The sequence below is a fragment of the Ciconia boyciana genome, chromosome 9 (genome assembly GCF_034638445.1).
Source record: "Ciconia boyciana chromosome 9, ASM3463844v1, whole genome shotgun sequence".
Lineage (NCBI taxonomy): Eukaryota > Metazoa > Chordata > Aves > Ciconiiformes > Ciconiidae > Ciconia > Ciconia boyciana.
In genome coordinates, this window is record NC_132942.1 from 1,568,732 (window position 1) to 1,596,519 (window position 27,788).

Here is a 27,788-nt window from a genome sequence, read left to right on the forward strand (position 1 = left end):
ATCCCGCCGCCGTCGGCCTCGGCGGTGCACGGGCCACCTGCTGAAGGGCCACCACACCCGGTGCCACGTGGCCCACGCAGAGGAACCGCTGGAGACCCTGGGAGGGAAACACCACAGGGAAGGCTCCTGCCCTGCGGTCGCCAGGCCGGCGGTGGGGTGGAGAGCTGCTGACCAGCAGCCATGCTGCCAGCTATTTCGCTTCTGTTCCTTTCGCCAAACCAAACCAACCACCACCGCGGGCCGGCTCCGAGGAGGGCACAGACCCCAGCAGGGCACCCCGGCCTCTGCCCCAAGAAGGGCCCCCAGGCCCAAACCAGAGTGACACAAGATGGTGGCAGCAGTCACCATGGAAGGGCCCAGCCTCAGGCCTGGAGGCCATGGAGGGGGGGAAGGACCCCCATGGCTGGGGAGGGAGGGAGGGAGAAGCCAAGAGACCTTACAAGTTTTGAAGGTCTGTGCTCACCTCCCCTCAGTTTACCGTGATGCAACGCTGCCTGCCCCCCAAATTACCAGTTGCTCATTTTGAGGCAGCCGGAGAAGGAAAGACAGCGGCACGGAGGAGGGAAGCAGCTCTAATTTTGGGCTGGGCCGGGTTTTGGGGACAAGACTGGGAAGCGAGCGCTTTCCCCACGCCGTGCAGCACAACCGGCCCTGGCTGAGCGCAGGCAGCCCGGCTCCGGGGACGCATCGCCCCTCCAGACCCACAGCCCCCCGGGGCGGGTGGGCGAGGGCAGCCCCAAACAGCCCTGGGGACACCGGGGGGCTGCCCTCGCCCCGCCGGGGCACAAGTGCGATGAGCGGGCTGGTCTCAGCTTGCCATCTAGTGGAGAGCGGCCGTATGGCCTCTCCCCACACCGCCCTGCTCCATTTTGTGCCGCCCGCACGCCCACGGCGCTGGGGGACGAGCACAATGAGCCCGACCTCCGCTCCCAGCGCAGCGCAGAGGTGACACCAAACACCCAAGAGGCAACATCGCCCGGTCACCCAGTGCCAGGGTGGCCGCCACAGCCCCAGTGAGGGTCAGGGTGGCCCTCACAGCCACATAGCCCAGGAGGAGCTGGGCTCTGCTGAGCTGAGCCATGGCCGGGGGCCTGGAGGCGGCTGCAGAAAGGGAATAGAGTCCTTCACGCCCACCGTGATCTGTCTGATCGGCCCGAGCTCCTGCTGGCTGCAAGCAAGGGCCCTCAGCACCCTGCAAAATTGGGCAGTATCAGACCCCCTGCCACCAAGGAAAGGCTCCGGGCGCTTGGGCAGGTTCACAGGCACTCAGACACGCTGACCTCACCTGGCACCTAATTTCATTAAGCTAATAAACCACAGACCCACCCTAAACTCCAAGCCATGACCCATAGCTACAGTGGGACCCAGGTCTTGACTGAAGGCTAAGAAAGGGTTTGGTTTGGGCTCAGATGGAGGAAGAGAAATTAAGGACAAGAGGGATAAAGCGCGCTGCTGAAGTGGCGGCCAGGAGCGGGCGCAGGGCTCCCGGCCCAAGCAAAGGAGCGGCACATCTAGGCAGAAGACCGCTTTCAGCAACAGGGCTGCTGGTGCCTGCAGACCTATGGCACCTCAGGAAGGCCTAAGAGAGTTTAAGTGTCTCCATAATATCTCAAAAATCATTTAAGAGACTTTGTGGATCTTGCCCTCTGGGCGTCCATTAATTCAGCTGTAACTACTTCAGAACTTTGCGAGTTCCCAGCACTGACAAACAGCATGGCATTTCCAGCCAGGCCCAGCCCCTGGCTGGGAACGTGAACACGGCGTCTCAGCACCCGGCACAAAACCCAGACACCGCAGCTACCACTCGACTGTCCCCCTCGGCCCTCAGCTTCACGCGGCTCAACGGCCTTGCAGGCCACTGTCCTCACATGGAGGAGCAGACACGAACCAGACACAGCTAACCCTGGGCGGGTGGGAAACCCTGGGAAGGTTTCTAGATATCAGAGCGGCGAGGTCCTGAAATAGCCTTCCAAAATGGGTGCAGAAACCTTATTTGCTTTCAGCAGGATGGAGCTTCATCACCCAAGGACTAAGTCAGGTGAGTGCCAAGAGGAGCAGGGCCCTTCCAGTACAACAGGTCCGACCCGGGGAGGTCCCAGGACAAAACCCGCCAGCCTCTGCAGTGCTGCCTTTCCATCCAGTGACCAGCCTCGGGCCTCCCGAAGCACGCAAGGGACTTTGGACTTCGTTCTTGCCTTTGCAAACTTGCAGATTAAGTTAAAGAACTGAAGAGAGGGTAAGGGGAGCAGAGAAGGAAAGGAGAAAGCACTGCTGATGTGTCTCCATTTCAGAGTCCTCCCTCCCTCCCCTGCAAGGGCATGAGACCGACTGCTCATCCCCAGCCCTCGGTGCACTCGGCTGTACAGCACTAACCAACTCCGATATGAAACGCTGGCTGTATTTTTATAGACTTGTACTGCTTTAAAGAGCAAAAAAGAAAAACAAAACAAATCGAGCAAAGGGCAGCGTGATGCGAGTGCCAGAACAGCACTGCTCAGAACCCATCCATGTCTTATTTCCTCCGACAGGATCACAGGCTGTTGCATTTGCCATTTAACACTAACTTCTCCATCACCACTCAAGGTTACAGACAACGGATTAATACAGCTCAACAGGAATACGATCTAACATGTTTCAGATCCTTAACCCTCTACGTACCCTTACATTGCGAGGCTCACTTTCCTGGAGAACTGTTTTCATGTCCTCAAACTTCAAACCCAGTACCCACTCCTGCCCTCACTGATGTGAGAATGATTTCTAAGATTACCGACCTGCTTGGAAGGTAATAGCAGGAACCGCTGACACCGACATCTCGCTTTTGGCTGGCATGCTCGCTGCAGACTTGGCAAGCAAAGCCACAACCTTACTAAAATGCTTATCTTGTTCAGTTCTTTGCCACAAAGCAAACAGCCTAATTTGCGCCTCTCTTAATCCTGCAGCCTACCACAGCCGCCGCTATGAGCCAACACAGCTTTTATTCTTGACTTGGGCTCCAACGACGTTTCAGAATCACTCTGGCCTCCGCCATATACATTTGCAAACTGCATCACCAGAGGAGAAATACCAGAGGAAACTTATCCTGAATATCCTAACAAAAATGAACGCAACTGCTCCGTTACGGAGTTAGTATGTTCTCCTATTTCCAGCCTGTGTAACATAAAAGAAAACCCAAAGTCAACACAGGTTTTTTAGCCAAATTAATAACAAGCGGTAAGAGTTAACAGAGTGATGATAGCTATCTGGAGACTGCTTTGACTGCAAGATATATAATAAATCTTTTCAAGTTGTGACAAATGTCTTGGCTAATGCAGCGCACACTCTATGTTTAGATCTTACTAAAATGTAATACAACATTTGGGTTTAGTTTTTTAATTATCATTAAGAAACAAACCCCAGTCCACTTCAATCTCTCCACAGCCTGAATTTGCACATGGAATTACTGGCCCCACTGTGCCAATCTTTCCCACACTCAATACTCAAATCAAAGGAAAACCAGACGTTCTTTCCAGTAGGGTTTTTTTTGCTTACAAAAATATAGTCAAAGCATAGAATGGGTATTTCTAGGAGTCCAAAGGTTAAATCCTTGTCTCTTGCTCAAGGAAATCTCTGCAGAGTAGGTAACATCCCACACCCTGGTGTTGCAAGATAAGAACCCAAACAGAACAGACCAACAACTCCACTTTTGATGGATCAAGGAGGATGACTGAGGACAAGGAGCTACCTTGTCTGTCAACACACACCGTCAGTAAAATGCCTCTTGGATCCATTTCCATACAGGCTTCATTCCCATGGCTCCCGCACCACACCTGGAAGGCCAGGTTTAAACACCATTAGCATTTAAGTGCCATGAGGTATTGCATTAATGCGCAGCAACAATCCTTGACGTGCTGGATGAGCGAGCTACCCTAAGCTGATGGGCATGATAGGGAAGAATAGAAACACGCAGGCGGCAGCACGAAGACCTGTGTGTTTTTGAAGGAGTTCACATAACCAGATCTGAAACAGGATCATCCAGGCAGTCCTGCACGGGTTACTTCATAGCACCTTTCACATGTAGAGCACTTCATAAGCACGCAAAATCTCTGGCTGTGCTTCTGCCACCCGATCCTAACAGACTGGCTCTGCTGTTGCGCCAAATCCTGGTAAGATCAGCAGGTCAAAATGCAACTGGGTGACCGTATTCATGCAGCTCCCGATGCAGGTGACCGGGTTTCCCATCCTTGCAACAACAGTTCTCAGTGGAGGTGAGGCAGTGGGAAGTAGGTGAGCAGGCTGAAGGAGGACAAGGCTTGATTCGGACTAGGAGCACGAATGCACATTTTGTTTCTGAAGAAATTGAAAATACACTCCTGTCTCCAGGTGCCACCAGAATCAAGGTAGGGGTTAATTTAGGAGGGAACAAGACAGCTTGCACGCTGGAACTGGAGAGGTTGGTACATCTCACACCCCAGTGTCCTCCCACTAAAGCTGCCCCAGGGCAGGGCCACCCGGGTCAAGAGCCAAGGTGGAGGAGCAGGCTGGCTCTCCCAACCAAGGCTCCCTTTTCAACACACGACAGAAAAAGGGAGCAGAGGCCGTCCTGCGCACACAAGACACATTCAGTCCTTTTTTGCCTCTGTGCCTGCACGTCCCACAATGCCTGTTCTTGGAAATGGTATGTCTGCCGGTGTAACTGAGCATTTTTGCCCCAGAAGCACAATTTTGCTGCAGGGAGGAAACCAACGTGGCAGCAAAAGGTGATGACCATCAGAGGTAGGTCCAAGCTACACAGCGCATGCCCTGTTAGGGAGCAGGGTTTATTCAGTTTGGAGAAGGAAAAGCTTTGTGGGGACCTGACGGGACCCTTCCTACGAGGAAGGCATCAGAAAAACAGAGCCAGGCTCCTCACAGCAGTGCATGGCGGGAGGACAAGAAACAGTAGGTGTAAATTGAAACCGGAGAGGTTCAGAGTGGGTATCAGGAGAAACTCTCCCCCAGGAGGACTGTCCAGCAGCAGAGCTGGAGCCCAAGGAGGCTGAGCAGTCGCCTTCCTCAGATGTTTTCAGCACCCAACCAGATAACGCTGCGAGTAATCTGCTGTGAGCAGAAGGTTGGACTAGAAACCTCCTGAGGTCCTATCCTGCCTGAATTACCCAATGCATCTGTGATTCCAGGCTGAGACCTGGCTGTAATCCACAATGAAATGCTTTACCTGAAATACACAGCAGCACCCTCACACACACACAGCCTTCCAGATCTCTGAACTACTGCATGTTTCAAAAGCAAGTAGCTTGACTAAGCCCAGCATGTGCTTTCCAGCATTCACCGAACGGCCCGCATGGATCCACATCTCACCTGGCTTTAACGAACACTTTTTGTGACAAACAAGGACCTTTTCGTGGATTTGGGGGGAACTGCTCAAATCAGTGGCAGTCTGTGGCAGTGGGGCTGTGCTGGGATGGGACATCCTGCTCCCCGCATGGACTCTCCTCCGACTGCCAGAGCCTGACTCAAGCCCAGAAGCAGAGACACCTACTCCAAAAATGTACGGGCTGTCCCGTAACAGCCCTGGCTGCTCTCACTATCCGCAAAGTTTCTCTTCATATCCTGCTACGCTTTTGGCCACGCTGAGGCACAGAGGCCCACAGTCTAGTCTCGCTCTGCGTACAAAGGCTGCTCGGCGGTGCTGTGTTTGCCGTGCATTGCTGGACGGCCGCCACGCCGAAACCGGGCAGGACCGTGCCGCCAATGCACAGCACCCACACCAGCACTCCTCCGAGGGAGCCCAGTCAGAACCAGCCGAAGCTCTTCAAGCTTGACAGTAAACTTTGCATAGCATTTAAAAATAAAAAACCAACAACTATGAGTTTTCTGAAAACCTCCATAATCCCTTCCAGAGGTGAGGAAGCCTGTGCAGCTTTGGCACGGCAGGAGCAAACACAGCAGCGAGGAGGCTATCGCTGAGTACGGGGAGCAGGGGCTACACTCCTCCGCTCACACGAAATCTGCAATTCTCTACAAGACCCAGAAACGGCTGCCAGATGAGTTGCAGGACTCAAAAAGCCCTGGAAATCTACAGTGTATTTTCTTCCACTGCTCTTTTTGCCATGTTTTCCTTTCAGCACAGCACAGCAGCGTGTTTGTGCTGGCCAAGCCTACCCTCCTCCTTTCCACTGCACCTTCAAGCAATCCAAGCACAGGAGATACAGTATTACCTCAAATATTTAACCAAGGGATTAAACTGTTCTCTTGGCAGAAGGCACGAGCTGCCCCACGGATACAGCTCTCGCACCGGCTGGCAGGCGCTGCGTGACAGCCTGCTTCGCAGCAAACAATCTGCCCCAGGCTACGAAAAGCTCTCCACAATTTTCTCCAATGTTTTTTCGCTAATATTTCTGCTCACCGGTTCCCTGCCATCCATTGCCTCCATCCACAGCCTTCGGTCCTCTTCTGAAAGCGCCTGCATGGTGATCACACCGGGCCTGCGGAGATAAAGGGAACGCCATAAATAAACTGTAGGATGGAAAACAAAGATGGCAAAGATAAATTTCCTGAGAGAGAGAGAGAGAGGACAACCTTCTTCCTAGCCAAGCCCCAGCAGCACGAGGCTGAGCCCAGCCTGACCTCTCCAGGGATGTCCCTGCAGGTCCTAACCAGGACCAGCAAAGGAGCAGAGGATTTCTCCAACAACCAACAGGCAGTTTCAGTGTTTGCAGTGTAAGAGAGCTGGATGCCAAATTCTCCCCCTGGCTTTCAGCCAGACAGCTCACCTGCACTTGGACTAAGCACGTCCATGCAACGGCAGGAGAAGGCAAGGAAGGCAACCGAGCAAGCAGGAGGCCCATGCATCCCAGCCCGCCACGTCCCACCACCGCCCCAAGCACCGGCTCATGGGGCGGGGGGACTTTCCGCTGTGTGAAGAATTTCATCCCCGACACGTTCGTGCCAGCGTGGCTGTGCCACTTCCCTGACCGCGTCCATATACTGATGTTAGATGCAGTAATGGCAGCGATGTGACCCTGGGCCGCATGTCCCTGCCAGCAGCCTTGCGGGGGGAGCGCTGCGAGGAGCGCCAGGGTGCCCCAGGGCGCTCCTGCACCGGCTGGTCCTGCCCGGCCCTGCCACCCCCGCCCTTACACAAAGAGCCCGTGAGCTGCACTGTAAATCCAGCCTCCAAAAAATAACTCTGTGTTTACTTATTTATTTTAATGAGAAGGGGAAAGAACAGGCCCAGGTGCCTGCAAACAAAGCACAGGGAGCCAGGGGACAGCACCAGTCCAGCCCTCGCCCAGCCCACCAGTCCAGCCCAGGCCAACACCACCTCCACCACTCGTAAGCGGACCCTAAGTCCGCTCCTGGACTGCCCTTTCCATCCAAGGAGTTAACACTTATCTAGCTCTGACAAGCATGACCACCAAGGTCATGACGGATTTAACACGGTGGAGAGTATTTGCACAACTTCAGGCGTGGTTGTGCGTTTGCACAAAAGAGGAACGTGCCGCAGAGGGTGAAAGCCAACGCTGTACTCCCACGGGTCACATCGTGGGCTGATGATTTACTGCATCTCGCTTGGCTGCAAGCTGTCAGGCTTTCCATCCTCAACATCCCAGCTCATCTTGCAGCCAGTGGATCCAACCACAAAAAGCCTAGCTAGCCCTACGCCTCCTCAGCCTCACACCTTTGGGTCCGGGCCCCCAGCCTCCGAAGGGGCGGTTGCATCCTGCCCCGCTGCCGCTCCCAGCAAACCCTGCAGCAGGGCCAGGCCGCCTGCGCGCACCGGGGGGAGCGGGCAGAGGCCCCTGTCTCAGTGAGACAGCCGAGATCTATTCTGTTTGTTTGGTCTAGTCATTCTGCTTCCTCCCAGGCTATTTTCAGGTGCATTAGCAGAGCACAGCAGCTATTTCTGCAGGAGGAGAGCGGGCAGAAGCCCTGGCAACGAGGGAGACGCAGGCACGGCCAGAGCTCTGCGCGACTCAGCGTGCTTGGGGTGGTTATCGGTGCTCTCTGTGGCAATGCTCGTGGGGTTTCATCCATCGAAAGTACGACAGCAGAGAACCTCTGATGCTGCTCTTCCCATCCACAGCAAAGTGCAGCGGCTGCAGAAAGGCAGCGGAGAGCCAGGATCACCGCTCGCAGGGCACCGGGCTGCCGTGGCACAAGGGGGGGAAGAGCGACTGGGGAGCTGCCAACCGCCTACGGACCGCGTTCAGCAGAGCACGTAGGCTCTTTTCGGTACTAAATCCTCAAAAACTGATAAAGCCTGAGAAGAGGGGTAATTTCTAACTTGCACTTCCCAAAAGTGATTCAGCAGGAGAAGGTGAGCTGCAACAACACTCTGCAAAAGTCGTTTGGTCCTTGATAAGAGCCGATCCGCTGTTAGAAAAGAAAATATTAACAGGGGCTCTCATAGTGGCGGTTTGGCCCGTCTTCTGTCGCTTCTGCAGTACGTATGGGCAAGGAACAAAGGACTAACCCTTCTCCCTAACTCCGCTCCCCATCCAACCAACCCGACAGTTGGCTTTCGGCACACACACGGCAGCTTAGCACTGTCTCACCAGCGGAAGCCGTGCCTTCAGGCTTGCAACAAGCCCAGGTCCAAGTAAACCAGACATACTGTGTTTGATCTCCGCTAATCCCATTGGTGAGTCAGTCAATACTCCCCAGCTTACTGAAGTTTACTCATTTCGAAGGGAAGAGGAAACCACTTAACCATCACCTCATTTGAGAAAGAAAACGTTCAACATCGCCAAATATTTTCAAAACACTGACCAAAGCTCCTTGTTGTGCAGAGACAAAGCGATTCAAGAGCAGTCCCTGGTACCTGAGGAGCTGCAGTGGCACTGGCTACGGGCTGACAGCAAATCCTTCCCATGGCAGGAGCAGGCTGCTCCTCGGGTGACCACCGGTCTCAGCTGCACCCCCTTCCAGCCAGGGCTTAAATCTGAGTTTAAGGCAAGCTGGTGCTGAAGGCACAGATACCCCAGGCAGAAAGCCCTGGAAGGGCTCTAGCTCAACTAGGGAGACACGGGAAAAGGAAATACTGGGATTTCTGTCTCTTTAGCCAAGACATTAAAACAGAGAAATTTAAATTGTCATTTGTGTTAAACGTGACACTGGACTCCCAGCAAAGTGACGAGGTCCCAGGGAGACAATACCGGTATCTGGCATGCCAGATTCCCTCACGCACAGGGCAAAAAGGTGATAACGTGAAAATGTTTGTTCTGCCTTTGAGCAGATAACAACTCTTCGGGCTTCACTTCAAAGTCAAACTTACTTAACAGCATGAGGGGAGGGGCTGTGAAAGTGAATTAAAAGCCTATTTACATTGCAAATAGCTCTGCATTTCCTCCCACAGTGTTCGTTTGCCAAGCATCCATTGCACCACTTTCCTGAGCAGAACCGTCTTCCTGGTTGTGATGCATGTAAAATGCACCCCACGCATTACGCCTCATTCATTATTTATTTGGATGATGCCTACGGGGTACCACGTGCTTAATAGTCAGGTAGGACGGCTGGCGCTGAAACAGCATCCTACTAATGCTATCAACATGCAGCCGTGTTCAACTCGCTGTCTGCAGCCAGCCTCCTGTTCACAGGGTTTCCTTGAAGATCAACCGTTTCCAAAAGTGTGCTCATTAGATTACAGATATCTCAATTATTCAGTGTAGAGCCTGAGACAGGGAAGGCCCTTCTCTGACTTCCTTTCCCAAAGATAAACAAAACCTATCTATCTTTGTTCCCTCACCTAACATACAAATGATCCTGAACACTGGAGCTTAGCTAGATTTTGCTGTTGGGTAGCTCACATCCCCTCCCAAAGCCTGATGTGTGGCATGCACAGACACACGCTGGAGGAGCCTCCTTTATCCACCCGAGCCAGCCCCGAGACTGTCGCGTCGGGACGACAGGACGCCCTCCTGGATCTGACGTCTAAAATACACAGACGTGAACTGTTGTGGCAAACAAGATAAAGGACCTGCTGATTCATTACTAGATGCTGCGTCACACATTTCAACCTCCAGGCACCAAAACCCTTTGCCTTCTTCTGGGATGCAAGGGGGGGAAAGGGACATTTTGTGATCAGCAGGAATCCGTTTTGAAACTGAGTGGATGCGGATACGTGAGACCAGAGTAGAACATGGTAAACACTCCGCAAGAAAGTATATTTTCAATATGCTACAATCTAAAAACTGAAGAGATTTTTCCATATGAGACCACACAGGAAATTTGAATTTTCTCAATATCTCGGCTTTTGTGAAAAACAGCCTGGGTTTAAGGAGCTATGACTAAGCACGCAGAGAAAACAAGAGAGTCCAATAGCTTTTCCTTCTACCAGAAAAGCAAACAAATAATGAAAGCAATAGAAACAGATAAGAACTTTCAACTCCTGTAGCAGCTTATCATACAGAGACATCTAAACTGCTGAATGAAAAAACATAAGAGCAGATTCGTATCAGGGTCTGGAGGGCTGAGCGGAGGAGTGGAGTGCACGGAGAAGTTTGCAGTCCCGCTCTGAGCTGAGCAGCGTCCCCACGTGCTGCTGGTGCCCCAGACGGGACCCCATGGTCGTGGAGCGCTGGTCCAGGTGACGGCAGCCAGATGCGGCCCCAAAACGAAGATGAGAAAAGGTGTAAATAAGGGGGGACTTTGCTCCTGAATTCAGAAAGTCTCACTTGCCTGTGTAAAGCTTAAAGCACCGTCAGTACAACCGCGGCCAGCACGCTCTGCAGGGGCAGGGGCCGGCGTGGGTCTCCGTGGCCGCCGAGGGGGGAACGAGCTTGGTCTGCTCGCTGCCAGCCCGCCTGTGAAAACCCCATGAATCGCTTTGTTTAAAAGGTCACTGGAAAGGCGACACCCGCAGAGGAACAAGAACAAGTTGTATTGCATGCGCTGTCCAAAGCATCGGCGAGAGCCGCCGGCCGGCCGCGGGGAAAACCAGCAGAGGTGGGGCGGCTGCCGGCCGCCTGGCCCCGGCACAACCAGCGCCGGCGCTGGGAAGCGGGGAGCGTGCCCCGCCACGGTCGGGGTGGCACTCCGAAAGAAGTACGCGGATCCGTAAAGCGGGTACGCAGAGCGAGGCCAACAGCCTCCCTGCTGACACCCATCTGGTCAGGGAAGTGCCGGGGCAGGTGCAGCGCAGCTCACCCACCCGACGCCAACCATAACGCAGCCCGACGGAGCGCGGTGCCAGCCACCTTGGGGACACGCAGGAGGTAGCCCAGGGGACCGGCACTACGTGCAGCGTTTACTGCCTTTATGAACAACTAAGAGACCAAAACCCCCAAATTTGAATACCTTCTGTTCCTATAAAAGCCGATTGGTATTGGAAGCTCTTTGCTTCTGGCCCAGAGCAATGACCTACATTATCCTAAATTACAAAGCCTTTGTCATCAGCCAGATGAGATACTCCTCCTCCTAAGGCTCATTTTGTAAGACACTGGCTGTCATCCCTGTTTACCTTGTTTACAAAACTGATTTAATGCGCAGAGACTACAAATAAGTTTAGTTAGAAAAAAAGGGCATTAACAGTAAAACACAGTATCCATCACACTGGGAATGTATTTCAGCCAGACACTAGAACACCATTCTGGGGCTAATGTTGCTGTAACAAAGCAATAAAATACTCCTAACTTCCCACATTGAAAATCAGAACTGTTTGCAAATGCAGTGTCAGGGATTTCTTAGACCTCTCACAAACACCTGTACCACAGCTTCGCAGTCTTTGCGTTGGGAACTCCGGCGTCTCCTTATCAGACAATAGGAAAAGGAAGCAATGTTGTAACAACAGATCAGGCTCAAGATTTTCAGCTCAGTAGTGCTGAATCACCTTTACAGGAGAAAAACAACTTTCTTTTTCCTCCCCCCCTAGCAAGCAACAGCTTCTCCAGGTGTTATTTAAAAAGCTCCAAGCCTGCACCCCATGTTGCATATATACCAGTTTCCCAAAATGCAACGCTGACAACAAGCCCATTTCTGCACTGATGAAAGTCACCGGGGAAGAACCAGCCGAGGCTGCCACCTCTAGGCTGTACGGCAAACCGGGAGCTGGGGCATCGTCCCTCGCTCCTGTCCGTGTCCGCACCGCAACACTGGGATCATACGGCAGCCTACAACACCGCGCAAGGTAGCATGGACAGAGCCTGAAGAGCTACGCAAATTTTATGGTGATACGATTGAGCAGAAAGTGCAGTTTCCTTGTGTGTGGCTCATATGTGTGTGTGGCTGTTACCGTGGGATTTGATACATAAGCAAACCGTAATTACAACAGGTTTTACACTGCCAGCTCCAGCAGGAGACAGAGGGATAACCCTGGCCCCGAGCCCTGCCGGCGCTGCTTCATCCTCCTACCCCAGTTAGTAAGACGGACACAACTTGTCAGGACATAATAAAACAAACTGGTAACTAAGGCAAACATTAAAAAATGATGGAATACACTCTAGGAGAGCCTGGGAAGGAAGCAGACTTCACATTGTCCCCATGGCACTGAGGCACACAAGTAACTCACTGAAAGCCACAGAGCAACACCGCAGTGGAGCACGGACCACCCGCACCCGCTGCAGAGCCCGACGGGGACGCCGGCTTGCAGGTGCCTTGCAAGGTTATTTAAGTGTCATCTGTTGCAGCACTAAGAGACGTTTTGGACACAAATGCTGGGAGGCAGCGACACGTCACCCATCCAGCACCGCGGGAGACATCAATGGCCTTTGCGCGTTGCACAGTCGCAGGTTTCAACCCAGAGGCTGTGGATCCCTAGTGCGTGACACTGCTCCGGAGGGGCCCGCAGCAGATCGCCCCGAAAAGCCAACCAAACACCAACGGGACGTGTACCTGGAAAGGTACAGAGGGGGTGCACAAACTGAAATCTGCTGAAACCCACAGCAGTGCAGCAATGCCCCCGACCTTGCCGAGGAAGGCACGCATGCAGCCCAGCGTATTCTCGCTCCACACGTACTTCGGAAGGGACGACCCAATTTAATTGTCCATAGGAAGCAAGCGATATGTACAGAAAAATCTTCCTGCTCTCTTAATCCACCTTTTCCCAGATAACCTTTTGAAAGGCAGTTTCGAACTTCAGAAGCAGCACACTGCGGTGGCATTATTCACCCTTACCTCTGAACACCACAAATGCACGTGGTTTTCTCAGTATCACAGTGTTCTCCTGGGCTGGCTTAATGAAAGGTGACTGCATGCACCTATCGGTTACAAGACACTTGACTCTTGCTGGATGTTGCTTACCAGTCTAATTTTCATTTGGAAGTTGCATACAGAAAAGAAAGGGGAAAACTGCTGTAAGTCAAAACACGGTACATATGTGAGACAGAGAAGCATCTTGGGGATGTTTGCCTTAATTATATCCAGACTTCCTGCATGGGGCTGAAGAACAAGACATCAAGTTTCTAACTTCTCTATTAGTAGAGACAATTAAAAAAAACCCCCAAAACAACTCAGCCCAAGACAAAAAGCCCACTACACAAATCAGCGTTCTCCGTTCTGCGAAAACAGACACAGACACCGCTCCAGCTAGCCTTTGGTCAAAGATACCCTATCATTTGTGGTCAGCGGACTTGGGTGGAGAGCATGGGCTGAAGTTTTTGCCTGTGCTCGGGTCCTTAAGCCAGAGCTGATCTCCTCCAGCACAAAACGGAAAGCAATGCCTCCGAAGGCACTATCTTCCTGCTGCCCAAGCCTGGCTGACCTCCCGAGCAGCGGGCACGGGTCTCCCTCCCCGCGGTGCCCAGGTGAGCCCCAGCACCTCCGGCTGCGACCGGGCACCTCTGCGCAAGGAGCTCCAGGTCACCCACGTCCCCAGGGCGAAGCCGGGCCAGGCTCTGGCAGGACGGCTGCAGGGTGGCACCCACACGCTGCCAATCCCCGATAATCCCGGGCTGGCAAGGAAACCATTCCTCGATACACACCGCTTTGTGAAACAGGCCAAATCATGAGTACCGGGAGAGGTGAAGGTGCTCTCCAGGGAACCCTGGCCATCGACAGCGTCACCTGAAGCCCTGACGGTGCCCAGATCTCCCAACGCTCAGCATGACTGTCCCGGGGAGGGGGAGGCAGGGTGGGCACATCCCACTCTTTTGGCCATGGCAAAACCTGTTGCCTCCTCTTCCTCTTAAGCTTAACTATTTTGGAAATAACCATTACTTTAGACAACTAATGACAAGTTCTGATACCAAAAATACGCAAGAGTTGCCTGTATATTGGGGGGAAAACCAGCCAGGGAAACATTTTATTTCATGTTTTCTGCTCTTGCCGTCCTCTCGGGCAGAGGCAATCTCTTGCAGCAGGAAGGTGTACATGAAGTGAGCAATTTCTCAGGTTTCCCCGCCTTTGCCGCTCCCCTGCCATTATTTACATTTAGCAGGCATATTTCTGGAGTAGCTCTTGATCCCACGCCTAGCAGGCTCCAGACATCAAGGGAAGGTTCAGCAGCCTCTGAACAGGCTGCAGAAGAAAACTATTGTGGTGGCTGGCTTCTCCTCTTCCAAGTTTTATTTTGATTTTCACATTTTAAAAAAATATCCTCAGGGCATAGTAAAAAAATCCCCATGTCAGCAGAAATACTGCAGCTTTCTGGAGGAAAGCGCAGTTCCAGAGAGCGGGAGGCAGCCCCGGGGTTATCTTATCCCTGAGCCAACACAGGCAGAGCTCCATCACCCCAACCCCTCCCTGCCCGGGGCTGGGCTGGCAGCGAGAGGGCTGGCACCGAAACGCTGCGGAAGCACAGGCTGGGGAGGGAAAGGTACCGCGGGGTATTCCAGCGTTATTCAACACCTCGGGTTTTGACGAACTCGGGTTTTCCCGAGATCTCCTGGGCATTCCCGTGGTGGCCAGCGGAGGGGAGGACAGCTGGAGCACGAACAGGCGCACAACTGGGAGGGCACAGACATCCAGTGACTTTGGAGCGAGCTTTGGTAAACCATGTAAACTTCCTGCAGCGAGGAAGATATCAGGCAGTGACTAATACCACTTGGAATAGCAACCCCAGCCTGGTTTTCCTGTTTATATATGTAAGCCGTGTGTGATGCTAATTAGATTTGATAACAGGCCTCATTCCTAGGCGCTATAGATTGAATCCACACATACATCTGGTTCAGCTGCTACGTGATAAATCACATCAGAAAGCATTTTACTCCTTCAGGAGAAAGAAGTGAACGTAAAGTGTCCGGAGGTGCAAGCCGGGCTTCCATTATCGCCCATCCATAGCGGACCAGCAACAGCCACTCTGCAGCACAAAAGCTGAAGTTATTCCAACACATACTCAGTGCTGGAAAGAGGCATCATATCCCTGCCAAAACACCCACAGAGCATCTTTTCCGTACCTGCAACCATTTACCTTACGTGGCCAGAGACTGCAGTATTGCTAAAACACCATTAAAGTTTGAGACTTGAGTAAACTTGGCACCTTGTAAACCGAAGCGCTAACTCAATATACTGAGAGCACCTGACCAGAAGCACCAGGGAGAGTGTGTTTCCATGGACTAATGCTTTCCATTCATGGAGGGTATGGCTAAAAGAGAAGAGAAACACGGAAACCGCACAAGAACTGCCCAGGAAAGCCAAGTACAGATGAGTGCAACCTTTCCTACGCACAACTAGTGTAACCCCCGGCGTGTGCATCCTTTCGGCGACCTGGGCTGCACGAACACCGAGGCTGCGATGCCCCTTGGCACTCACCGATCGACAGCTTCCACATCAAAGCAAAACCTCTTCTCGATTGAGTCGGTTTTCCGCCGTGTGCAAGATTTGAGGATAACAGCTTCGTCTTCTCCCTGAGAAGAGACAAAATCGCAGATAAGGCTGAGCACAATCAACCAACTGTGTGTCTGTCCCCAGCAGCCACTGCGCTTTCAATGAACATGTTCAAACCTGGGGAGATTTGGCAATATCAGCCTGCTAGATATATGTATTTATATATCTGGCATGAGGACTTGTCTTTTCACCCTTGCAACCATGTTTAGTCCAAAATCTTTCACGAGGAGCCTTCCTTTCTGAATGCACACAATTAAATTTGTGCATTAAGCATCACGCGACCCATGCTTCAGGCAGGCAGGGGGTGTTGGACCACAACTTTTGGGCAAAGTCAGCTTTATTTTCCATTGCTGAACAGCGCATCATAGATCTGGCTGTCAATTTTCACTCCAGGCTGCATTTTTGGCAGCATTCTGCACACGAGAACTCTTAACGGGAGCAAACATGTCTTAAAATGTTTATTATATAACAAAGCAACAACAAAACCATTCTCCCATCCAGGCATCTGCATCCAAGTTGTACTGGATTTCCACACGCCGAGCAGTGATCCAGCAGGATCCGCGTGCACTGCTGTCCTCTGCTGGAGGAAATCCCTGCTCAGTCCCTGCCAGCACAGACATTTCTCCTTCTGCAATTTTTAAAATCCACTGATGACTCAATAGAAAATGAATTCTGAACGAGTTCCTGGAGATGGCCACTTTTCTGTGCTCTCTGTGCTGTTCTTGATGACACCTTGGCTGACCACCCTGTTCCCTGACATCACCATTTTTCCAGGAAACATATTTAGGGACGCAGAACAGACCCAGGAAGCCAGACCTGAGCGAGCTCCCTGCAGGGCTTCTCCCCGGGGTTCAGCAGAGGCTCTCTGCACCTGGTCCTCCCCAGCCTGGCCTGCTGCTGGCACAAGGCTGCTCCCAAGCTGCCAAACTCCCCGTCCGGTATTCAGGGAATGCCCCCGCTTCAAACCCACTAATATCCGGCTCCAGCCACAGCCCGAGGCACGTTCACAAGGGGCTGATACCACACTCAGTGTCCTTTGTGACCCACGAGCAATGGGTCTCCTCCAACATCGCCTGTCACTTGGCACCCGCTCCAGCCAGACCTCGAAATGCCCGGCAGTGCGGCCACGAGCCCCTGGGCTGCTCCACGCTCTGATGCCCGTGCCGCTCATCACTGATAGACTCTGCAGCCCAGGTAGAGCTGCCCCAGCATAGGCAGCGTTTCATGCCAGGATCACGCAAGCCATGAGACCCCAGGCAAGCAGCCCCACGGGCGCGGCGGCTGGCACGGCATGCCGGAGCAGGGCTCCTGCCTTGCGTGAGAAGGGCAACACGGCTGCGTCGGCAGCGCCCGGGCCCCGGGGTGCAGGGGAAGCTATGAAATGGGAAGAGACCACATGAAACACAGTGCAGCCGCTGGTGATTACAGGGCTGGGATATTTTAATGCTGAGTTGTAATGAAGGTGCTCCGAGGCAAGAGGAAATTAATTTTAAAAGCTGTCCTCCCCACAGCCGGCTCCCTTTGCCAGCAGGAGCTGTGCAGCAGCCTGTCCAGCTGCCTGGGGTGCTCCCCTGCAAGGGGATAATGCTTGCAAACCACCCCGACCGGGAACACTCCGGGGGGGTCGATTGTTCCTGCTGTATAGAGGAGCAAAGCCAGTCCCGGCTACAGCCGGGCTTATGCTGCCCCGGGAGCAGTGGGGCACACGGCGTGCGCTGGCCCCCCACACCCCACATCCACTGCTGCCCCTGCTCCTCCACACCCCCTTGGGCCGAGGGGAGCTCCAGGCTCTTCTGTGGCTCTGTCTAAAACAGCACAACTTCATTGGCCAAGTCATAGGCATTGGGGAAGGAGTAAAATAATGAACAGGTTCTCTTCTCTGGGCCTTGGAGCAGAACTAGGGACTGGGGAGCAGGTGCCCATGGAGCTGGAGCGTGGTGGGTACGCATGGCACGACCCCACTCCGCTCCCAGCCCCGACCACCACCTCCACACACGGAAACAGCCACAGCCTCGCAGGGCACGGTGCAGACGCAGGACCCACCATGTGCCCAGCATCGCCAGGAACAGCAAGAGTGGAACCAAAGATGCAACTACGCACGCTTCAGCTTTTAAAGGTCTCTCCTTTCACAAACAGAAATAAGTAAACAAAGGACAGACCTAAAGGCAAGAGGCAAAAGGCCCAGTCTCAGCCCAGAGGCAGCTGCTGCAAACTTGCCCTTACAAATAGCTGTGTGCACACACCAGCCTGGAATGTGGAGCTGAAGCATGAAACAGAGCTATGTCCAAGGGGCTCTATCCACTTGGGAAACTGGCTCTGCTCTCAGTGCAGCTGACAGTTTCCAAAGATCTGTAGGCTTCGGGGGGTTTCTTGAGGGGTTTTTTTGGTTTGTTTTTTTTTTTAATAAGGTGCAGACTTAATTCCCCGTGTGGCACCTGCTCAGCCTGGAATGAATCTGACCCACTTCATTTGCATTTGTGTCACCTTGCTAGAAACGGTTCAGTCGGAGCACCGGGAGAGCATGCAGGCGGCAGCTCCGCAGCGCTCCCTGGCAGAGGCCCCCGGGACACAGTCCTGCTGCCTGTCGGCACTCACCCCTTTTCCTCCAGATTTCTGGTCAAACGGCACCATTGTGATCCGCTTCGATTCCCTCTGGTACGTGCAGTAATGCTTCACCCAGGACGTCCCAAAGTGACCTACCAAGCAAATGCAGTTTTTATTCCCAGAGCTAGTACAGTTTCAGTGCCCTCCCATTAACAATCTGTTATGTTTAACAATCATTTAACACGACAGATTTCTGTACCTACGGTTCTTGTTGGACTTTGCAAGTGGATTAAGCATTATTACCCCCTTCTCTTCAGAGGAAAGACTTTTATCAGGCACTGGCAGTGATTCTCCCTCCCAGGGAGAGCCTGGCTCACACATTCCCACCTTAATATCCCCCCCATCGGGCCACTCCCTCTCTTTCACGGATTTTGTAGCCTGCCGAATTAGCCTTCATGGCCCATGCCCTGATAAACCCCCTTCCCCAGGTGCCCGCTCGCCGCCTTGCCCTGGCAGGCAGCTCCGCCGCCCCGATACCTACGTTTCTCCTGCACGTAGAGATAACCCTCCATCGTGTAAGGGCTGATGTTTTTGTGCTCGTGAGGATTCTCCTTCATCTTCTTCATCAAAGATTCAACCTCGGACCTTGTTCCTTCAAAACGATTTCTTGTCTGCAAATTAAAACAGGAATGCCTTCTCCAATGCAAGGACCCAACGTGGCCTCCTCTGCAGCGAGGAGGCACCACGCAGGGGTGGGACCCCAGAGCTGGGTCACTACAGGCCGTGTGGGAAATGGGACCAGGGCAGCCCACTGTCAGCCACAGGACAGGTTTTCTTCCTGGGCCTGGATTTAAGCTAAAAGAAAAATACTATGACAACTGGCAAGTCATTTGTACTATGAGTTTCGTGAAAAAGTTGTTTCAAAAGAATGAAACCAGTCTGCGTCCTTGCGAGAAAAAGAGTAATTTTATAACAAGAGAGGAAAGCAAAGCTGCAATGCCAACGTGCCAAAGCCCTGCACACACGTCCGACGTGCGGGCACCAGCCGGGCACTGGCCACGGCTGCGGCCGGCAGAAGGGCTCCGCTCCACAGCCCGGAGACTGGGACGGCAAAAAGTGCTGCACTTCCCAGAACGAACAGCGCTTTGAAACACTTGCAAAGTGGCTTGAAACACGCACTACAGTCACAGGGCACGCAATGACGCCTGCCCGCTGGCTGACTCCTGGGGAAGCTGGGCCTCTGCGTTTGGTATGCCGAAGGGAATGAACTGCCATGTAGGCTGTGTATACGACGTAGTGTTATTTACAAAAAAGAATTTGCTTTCAGTGACGCAGTCAAAGCCTTTGCTTGATGGCACACAAAAAAAGGAGAATAAAACCTTTATTAAAATATATCCAAAAGTGTTATTTTGCTGTGCAGGACAGTCACAACAACGGGCACGTGGCACGGGCACACTTACGTTCTGGATGCTGATTGTCAGCTCTGTCTTGAAATCGCTGAAGTCCTTTGCAAGCTCGTAGCCGTGGTGGTAGAAGGTGAAAAGCCCCTGCAGAAAGGCCAGCAGCTGCGTTGGGGTAAAACGAATCAAGACGGTCAGTAGAGACCCACAGCCACTTTCAGAGCAACTGCTGCCGAGGGGAAGCGTCCCTGCAACGCCCCAGGGGCGGAGGGGCTTGCTGGCAGTCCCTAGGAAGATGCCCTGCTCCTCATTTCACTTTCAAAACCTCCTCTGAACGGACCCCGAAGCTGAATCTGTGCTTTCCTCCCCCAAAGCCAAGCCAAGCCCCTGCCCCAGGACCCCTCGCCCCCTCTGTCCCCCCTCCCTGCATCACTGAAGCCCTGGGGTCACTGAGAGCAGAGCCGGGAGGTGCAGGAAGGAGCGGGGAGGAGAAGCAGGCAGCACGCTGCCGTTGCCTGCGCCACACCTCTCCCAACTCCGAGTTACTCTTCTCTCAGCAGGAACTACCTTTGCAAAGAGCCAGGGAGGTTTGGCACTTCCCAGAGGAGTTTTAAAGGACTTAGCACCTGAGCAAAGGTAGATCTTAGAAAACTCTTTTTTTTTTTTTTTTCAATCTCTGTCACTCCTGCACTCTTTGCCCCTTGTGAACATTACAGTTCTATTTTTTTCCCCAATCAAGCCTATTTTTCTTTTAATTGCCAGCAGGCCCCACAGTCCAGCCCACCACACAGAGATGTCCGCAGAATCAAAAATGAAATGTTTCTGACATGCACATGGCTGCTGAGCTAATGGCTCCGTGCCCCAGAGCTCACATGGGTGCTTTCTCCCCCCAAATCTCCCTTTGCGGGAGGGGTGATGGGGTGAGGCTGGAGGCCCCCGGCCATCCCACTGCAGGATGTCCCATGCCGCAGGCCCGCTCCCCCCAAGCCCCTGCTCCCCCATTTTTCGCAGGCTGAGGGGGCTTGAGCGCTCACTTACAGGTTCCACAAACTCAAACATCTTCCTCTCCTGGACCTCTTGCACCTTGAAGACATACTCCAGGGAGACTTCGTAGAAATGCTGCCGAACCAGGTCCACCTGGCTGTCTGCCTGCAAGCGCCGGGGAGATTAAAGAGGAAATACAAAGTCACTACTGACCGGGAGCACTTGGCCTTGCGACTAGAGGACATCTGGGTCTAATGGGAACGTGTCCGTGCAGAACAAATTCAGCTTCAGACCCCAGTCCAGGGCTGGCCAGATGGCACAGTGATTAAATATAAACCTGATTCACATGAACAGGCTCTTTCTTCAGCCGAAAAAAATGTTTTTGATGACTCATGTTCTCACCTCCCTGACAGCTGTGTAGAAAAGCACGCATTAGAAGCGAGAAAAATGAGAAGTCACTGCATACTTGACAATAAAAGGCAATTCTCCGCTTTCTGGAAAGCACCACAACAGGAGACTGCCCAGCGTGTCCCGGGGCCGAACGGTGGCAGTACACAAACACACCCCTCCACCCTCTCCAGCGAGCGTGTCACTTGGGTGGATCAGCAGTGAGCAAATCCCCTCTGCTTTGCAGGTAAAACCCAAGTGAGCAAAAACAGGGATATGCCCCAATCCCACTGCGTAAAAATAACCTTCCCATGCACACGGAGCAGAGCTGCTGCACTGAAAGCAGGGTGAGAGACACGGGTATCCCCGGGCTGCCGTCCCTGGCACACGTTGCTGCTACGTTTGCAAGTGATGCTTTGTGTAGAGGGACCCGGGGGTCACCGACGCCGGCAGGGCCCACGGGGAGGTCGGTCTGGGTGACCCACCATCCCTCTGACCTCAGCGCCAGTAAACTCAGCTGGTCAAAGAGCCTCACCCCCAGCACAAACCGCTATCGAGTCATTGCTCAACAGGAGGCAAATTCCTCTGTCCCGGCTGAGGACGACGGAGTGCCCTCGCCAGCGTGACCCTCGCTGTGCCCGGGGCAGAGCCGGACCTCCAGGGAGGAGGATACATCCATACATCCCGTCAGGGCTGGACATACGGCTGCTCCGCACTCTGCAAAACCCAGCTGGCAAATACCCGCTTGCATTCGAACAGCAGCTTTCTCCTGATTTTGTGTGTGACACAGCTGTGAAATGGCCCTTTTTCCCCATGACCTGCCACCAGCATTTGTGCTGTGTGCCCACGGTGTGCAGGCTGAGGTAGTTAGCGAACTGAGTTCTGAAAAGCAGAAAATATGATGCAATCAAATAACTCTGCCAGGAGTTAAATGGCAGATTAGACTCTGTGTGTTATTTAATCAGTCAACAGCCAAAGCAGCAGAGAATTCCCATGGTTTCCTTCTCTCCCCGCCCCGCCGCAGCAGTTGCACTGTGGCCACTATCACCCTCCAGATGTAGACAGCAAGAGGAGGTTAGGAAATATAAAACACCGCATCTCCCAGACACAAACCCTTGTCTCTCAGGACATCAGAGCATCCAGTGAAGCTTCAGAATGCTCATAAACGGGTGGTGTTAACTTTCCTAAAACACTACCATACCTTTCCCGCGCACATCTGCCGCGGCTGCAGCCCCCGACCACGGCGGGCAGCCCCAGGGGAGGTGCCGGACATGGCGAGCACTCCCACATGCCACTGGATGCCACATCCACGTTTCACAACCTACACGCTGGACCGCTCTTTCAAAGGCATCCCCTCCTCGGTGGGGCTTGAGCCCCCAAAACCAGTGTACGCTTCCTAGTGCCCCAGGGGAAAAGGCCCCAACACCTGAACTTGGGAGCTGGCTCCAGCTGGCTCCAGCCTCCTCCCGCCTTCGCAGCAAGAGCCGAAGTCAAAGTTCGGGGTGGAAAATGCCAGCAGATGGCACCAGCAGCCAGCGCTGCTCAACACGCACCAGCACGGCACCCGCGCCGCATCCCGCACAAAGCCACCGCCTGCATCCCGCACACAGCCACCGCCTGCATCCCGCACCGCATCCCGCACACAGCCACCGCCTGCATCCCACGCCGCATCCCGCACACAGCCACCGCCTGCATCCTGCACCGCATCCCGCACACAGCCACTGCCTGCATCCCGCACACAGCCACCGCCTGCATCCCGCACCGCATCCCGCACACAGCCACCGCCTGCATCCCACGCCGCATCCCGCACACAGCCACCGCCTGCATCCTGCACTGCATCCCGCACACAGCCACCGCCTGCATCCCGCACCGCATCCCGCACACAGCCACCGCCTGCATCCTGCACCGCATCCCGCACACAGCCACTGCCTGCATCCCGCACACAGCCACCGCCTGCATCCCGCGCCGCATCCCGCACACAGCCACCGCCTGCATCCCGCGCCGCATCCCGCACACAGCCACCGCCTGCATCCCGCACCGCATCCCGCACACAGCCACCGCCTGCATCCTGCACCGCATCCCGCACACAGCCACCGCCTGCATCCCGCACCGCATCCCGCACACAGCCACCGCCTGCATCCCGCACACTGCCACCGCCTGCATCCCGCACACTGCCACCGCCTGCATCCCGCACCGCATCCCGCACACAGCCACCGCCTGCATCCCACGCCGCATCCCACCGCCCTGCTGCTCCTGGGCAGCCCCGCAGGGCCATACTCTGGCCAGGGCACGGGATCACACCTCTAAAAGTCACGGCTGCAACCTGACAGTCACAAGTGGCTCCTTCCCTCCCCTGAGAGAAATCCTTCCACTCCTGTGTCTCACAATAGTAATTCAAACACGAACTAAAACAGAGGTTTAAAGGGTCGTTTAAAAGCCATGAGAATGGGACTCTCCATCTTCTGGGACATATGGGTGCTTCCACGTGGTAAATTATTTACAAACCCAGAACACCTATGCAAGGACAAAGCTGGCCTGCAGGCATGTCAACCCTGATTCTTACCCCTCTTCAACCCTGATTTGATGGAAGATGATTATTTGTGCCTCGGATGTATCTGCTCTCGAGTCCCCAAATCTGCTGGGCACCGTAACACCCGTGCCCACCAATTCCCCCAGGGACGGCTCAGCGACGCACCAGCATCACGCCCAAAAACAAGGACGTGCATCCTGCAGGGACCAACCCAGCTCTGGGCCAGTGCAGGGAATTCCAAACTTGGAAGAAGTGATTGAAAAGTCAGCGTACTCATCTAGTAAGAGCATTTGGCACAGCAGCTAACTACGTCCCGAGTCAGTAAGAGGCTCCTAAAGCAGTTTAAAAGCACTAAGCCTGATCACTCCTCCCATGAAGCCCAAAGCCAGCGCAGCCACTTTCAGAGCAGGGAACTAGACATCCGTGATTTGTGCTGGCACAAGGGAAGCCTGCAGCAGAACCAGTTCCTTTCTGTTGCACTCTTTAATTATAAACTCTCTCTCCTTTTTGATTGCTATCCATTTTGGGATCGCTCTGATTTTACAGCCAGGAAAACGCGGTGCTATAAGCTGCATAAAGCATTCAAAAAGCTCACCACAGTTACTGCCAGACATGGAAAACCAGAGGTTGCTCTCACCTCCTGAAGCTGGGATTCTTTCTTCTTAGAAGACAAGTTTAAGTGCTTTTCTAGGACACCACAATACTTCTCCGTCTCCTTGTCGTATTTCTTTTTGGCATCCTACAAAATAAAACAAAAAATGTGACGCTGAACACAACGCCACCGGGGCAGCCGCGAGGATCCACGGCATCCCTATAGCATCGTGCAGGACTGCGAGTCTCGGGCGGGAGCTAACCCCCTTCTGCACAGCACGAGACGGGACCAAGGCCAAGGGGCATCAGCTGGAAGTGGGCGAAGCTGCTTTTATCCGTGACCATCGCGCAGCTACAAGAAAGTGGCTTGCGCTGCCAAAATCCAAGACTTGGGGGAGCCCCTCCTCTATTCCCAGGGCCCAAGGCTCAGCAAAACATCCAGGTCCAGGGCTGGCCCAAAGACAACACAGCAAGGAAAGTGCTTCCTAACCAGCTAACCAGCACATCGTCACAGTTTCACATCCTGTCCCGCCACCCCTCGCAATGGCTTATCCTCTGCGTCACTCAGGACCATGACACAGTAATTTGGCTGTTTGTGGCAGGAGCATTAAAGGAGGATGTCAACCGTAACTTTTCTTTTGCACCGCTCATCCCAGCCTTGCCACCCCGACATGCCAGTATGAAATCCACCACTGACACCTGCTAATAACCGGCTCCTTTCTGAAGCACCCCTTTTTGTCTGTTTTTTTAGCTGCACGAACCACGACAGCCTGGCCGGGCTGGGCTGCACCGCGGTGCTGCCACGGCTCCTGTGCCAGCAAGGAACTGGGCACACCGCTGCCATGCAAACACGGCCCTGCCGGGCTGGCATGTGCTTCTTGCAGGCAGCAGCAGGTTGTTATAACAACAGGAGAGCCGCAGACAGCGGTTTAAATTTCAGAACAAAGGCAGGAAAGAAAGGGGGGGCCAGGCTGTCTCACAGCCGCCCTCAGCCACACCGGTGCTTCCCTGGGCTCGCCCGTCCTGCCAGAAGCCGTCCAAATTCCCATGCAGCCGCCCAGTGACACACCGGAGGTGGGGAGCGCAGACTGGGGGGCTCAGACGACTGGGAACCCCTCTAAGAAAATATTAATTCTGGTTTGCAGGAAGAAAAAAAAAAAGTTCGCTTCAACTGGCATGTGATTTTTGGCCCTTGGCACATTACTTGGTTGTGGGTGAACTGGGAACATCGAGGCACTTTCACAGGAGCTGGATCGTCCCCGTCCCCATCCCGCAGCAGTGCGCAGCCGTTTCCTCCCATGCCCATGCCCAGCAGGGCCCATCCCCGCAGCATGCCAGGTCCCGGCCACGGCCATCACCGTGCGGCTCTGGGCTCTGTCTCCCAGAGGAGACAGTGGCTCGGTGCAGCTGCAGCCTACCTTAGCAGCCCCGATCTGCTCCTTGCGAAACTTCTCCAGCGGCGTGATCAGCACTTCGCTGGCATTCTCGATCTACGGGCAAAGATGGGCACAACTCACCCGCCGCCTCCGTGCTCCTGCCCCGGTCCCAGCCGGGCTGGTGCAGCCCTTTTCCCCAGCTGAGCCCCAGATGCCCGAGCCCCTCAACAGCCTTTCCCACGGAAACCCTCCTGCAGCCCACGGAAACCCGCACGCTTCACCCTCTCCAGCTCTGCGCTGGCTGAGGACCCGGGGAGGCTGAGGGGCTTGTACCAAACCTGCTCCTCATCCCAGCGAGCCCTACCAGCACCAGTGCTGGCCATTTTCCAACAGCAAGACACCGCTACTGATGCTCTTCAAGCGTCCCCCCTCATCAAGTTCACCTTCCCCTCCCTCTGCTCGCCCCTGCAGCTCTGCCCTGGGTGAGGGAAGGGGCACTGGGGCTTGCAGCTGCTACACGCCACGGTGCCCCGGGTGCCACACCAGCCACCATGCGCAGAGCCGCAGGTGGCAGCAGTGGTGCCACCACCCACCCAGCTCCCCACGGACGGGGCCGTACCATGCGCATCCGCTCGTCCTCCAGGTTCCGCAGCACCGTGGCAAACTCCTGCAGAGACTTGGCTGGAAGGGACACACCCACACGGTCAGCATTTCACATTTTATTTTCTTTTAAATTAAGAGAGAGACTGAACAGGGGTTTTTTGTTTGGTTGGGTTTTGGGGGGCTTGGGGGGTTGGTTGCTTGGGGTTTTTTATCATCTTTACTCTCTCCTCAGAAAGGCTTCCAGTTGCCTCCAGAAGTAACTGGTAGCAAAGCATCCCCAGCACCGTGTTCCCACCTCCACACCACACCTTCATCTCAAACCTGCCCTACCCAGCAGCCGGTTGCTGATCAGCCCTACGGCTCAGCACTGGCCTCAGCCACGCTCGGTGCACGAATGGCAGCTCACCAGCGTGTGCATCGCAGCAAGGGGACTTGGATGAGAAAGCTATTTTTGCTGAGAGACTGGGCACAAATAAATAAGCAAAGTTAAATCAGGGCTAAAGCTCATTTGCTCTCCTGGCTCCAGATGATGTGCACAATAAGCTCTAAAAGTTCAGCTGGGGCAGAAGCGGGATAACATGGAGCAAAGCGGCTGAAGCTGCTGCCCTGGGCCATGAGAAGCTCCGTGGTGGAGCCGGGCTCGGTTCGGAGCGCGCTGCCAGGGTCTGCACTGCTGGCTGCTGTCAGCACAGCAGGTGCCTGCCGGGTCCTTGCTCCTGCAGCCGGGCAGCGAGGCTGCTGCTCCTCTCCTTCAGTTCACAGCCCCCTGCAGTGTATTTAGCCATGACCACATCTCCAGATCCCTGCTCTCCAATGCAAACAGGCCGGATAATCTAGATGGTTTCAGATACAGGCAATCTTCTTCCTTTCCTGTCTGGTAGGGCTAGATTTAGGCCAAGAAGCAGCAACTGATTTCCTTAGGAAGGCTTTGCTGATGCTGAACCAGGAGAAATATGCCATTTCCAGAAAGCAGGAAAGCACCCAGACAAATTCCCGGGCCCCTGGGCATCCTCATGCGTGTTTCTCCCCCATACCGTGCTCAGCTCAGGGGTCTGGAGCGTGGCTTCAGGGCTACCCATGGCACCAGTGCCCAGGACTCACCTATGCAGATCTCATCATCTGTTTCAGCATCGCCGATGCAGCGGAATTTAAACTCGTTGAGGGAGTCTGCAAACTTGCGCTTGGCTGCAGACAGGTCTGCCGAGAGAGCGGGGAGAGGGGAAAAGGCAGATGTTAGAAAATAAAAGAGCCCACCAACGGCACGATGCAGGCGGACGCGTAATCCCAGCCGGCAAGTCCCCATGGAGGGACCCATCCCATGGGGCTCCTCTGGCACCAGGAAACCCCCAAGAGCGCTGCCCTTCTCCTGCACCCATCCCAGGGACGGGGCTCTGCGGGGTCCCGGCCAGCGCCTGCCAAAATACACTGCAGGAGATGAAACCTCAAAATACCATGAGAACCATGCAGGAGCTCAAGCCCAGTGCTACGAGGCAATGGCAATCGGTGGGGCAGGGCGGCACTGCTGGGGCAGCTCCCGCGCTGTCCCCAAGAGACAGCACCTCTGCACAGGCTCCCAGTCCTGCTGAACGAAGGCACCACGTACGGGTGATAATGCAGAGGTTTATTGCTTTCCAA

The 27,788-nt window shown here is 54.2% G+C and overlaps 1 protein-coding gene across 2 annotated transcripts in view; it reads right to left on the minus strand.

Moving 5' to 3' along the window:
- ARHGAP26 (Rho GTPase activating protein 26) overlaps positions 1-27,788 on the minus strand; it is a 156,955-nt gene that overhangs the window by 105,654 nt on the left and 23,513 nt on the right. For both annotated transcript variants that reach the window (XM_072872807.1, XM_072872808.1), the window contains exons 2-11: positions 27,255-27,350; positions 26,170-26,231; positions 25,593-25,664; positions 24,221-24,322; positions 20,721-20,831; positions 19,743-19,847; positions 18,824-18,953; positions 18,334-18,434; positions 15,664-15,758; positions 6,383-6,461 (exon numbers count right to left, since the gene is read on the minus strand). In XM_072872807.1, coding sequence (XP_072728908.1) covers positions 6,383-6,461; positions 15,664-15,758; positions 18,334-18,434; positions 18,824-18,953; positions 19,743-19,847; positions 20,721-20,831; positions 24,221-24,322; positions 25,593-25,664; positions 26,170-26,231; positions 27,255-27,350 — 953 coding nt within the window. The remainder of the gene's footprint in view (positions 1-6,382; positions 6,462-15,663; positions 15,759-18,333; positions 18,435-18,823; positions 18,954-19,742; positions 19,848-20,720; positions 20,832-24,220; positions 24,323-25,592; positions 25,665-26,169; positions 26,232-27,254; positions 27,351-27,788) is intronic.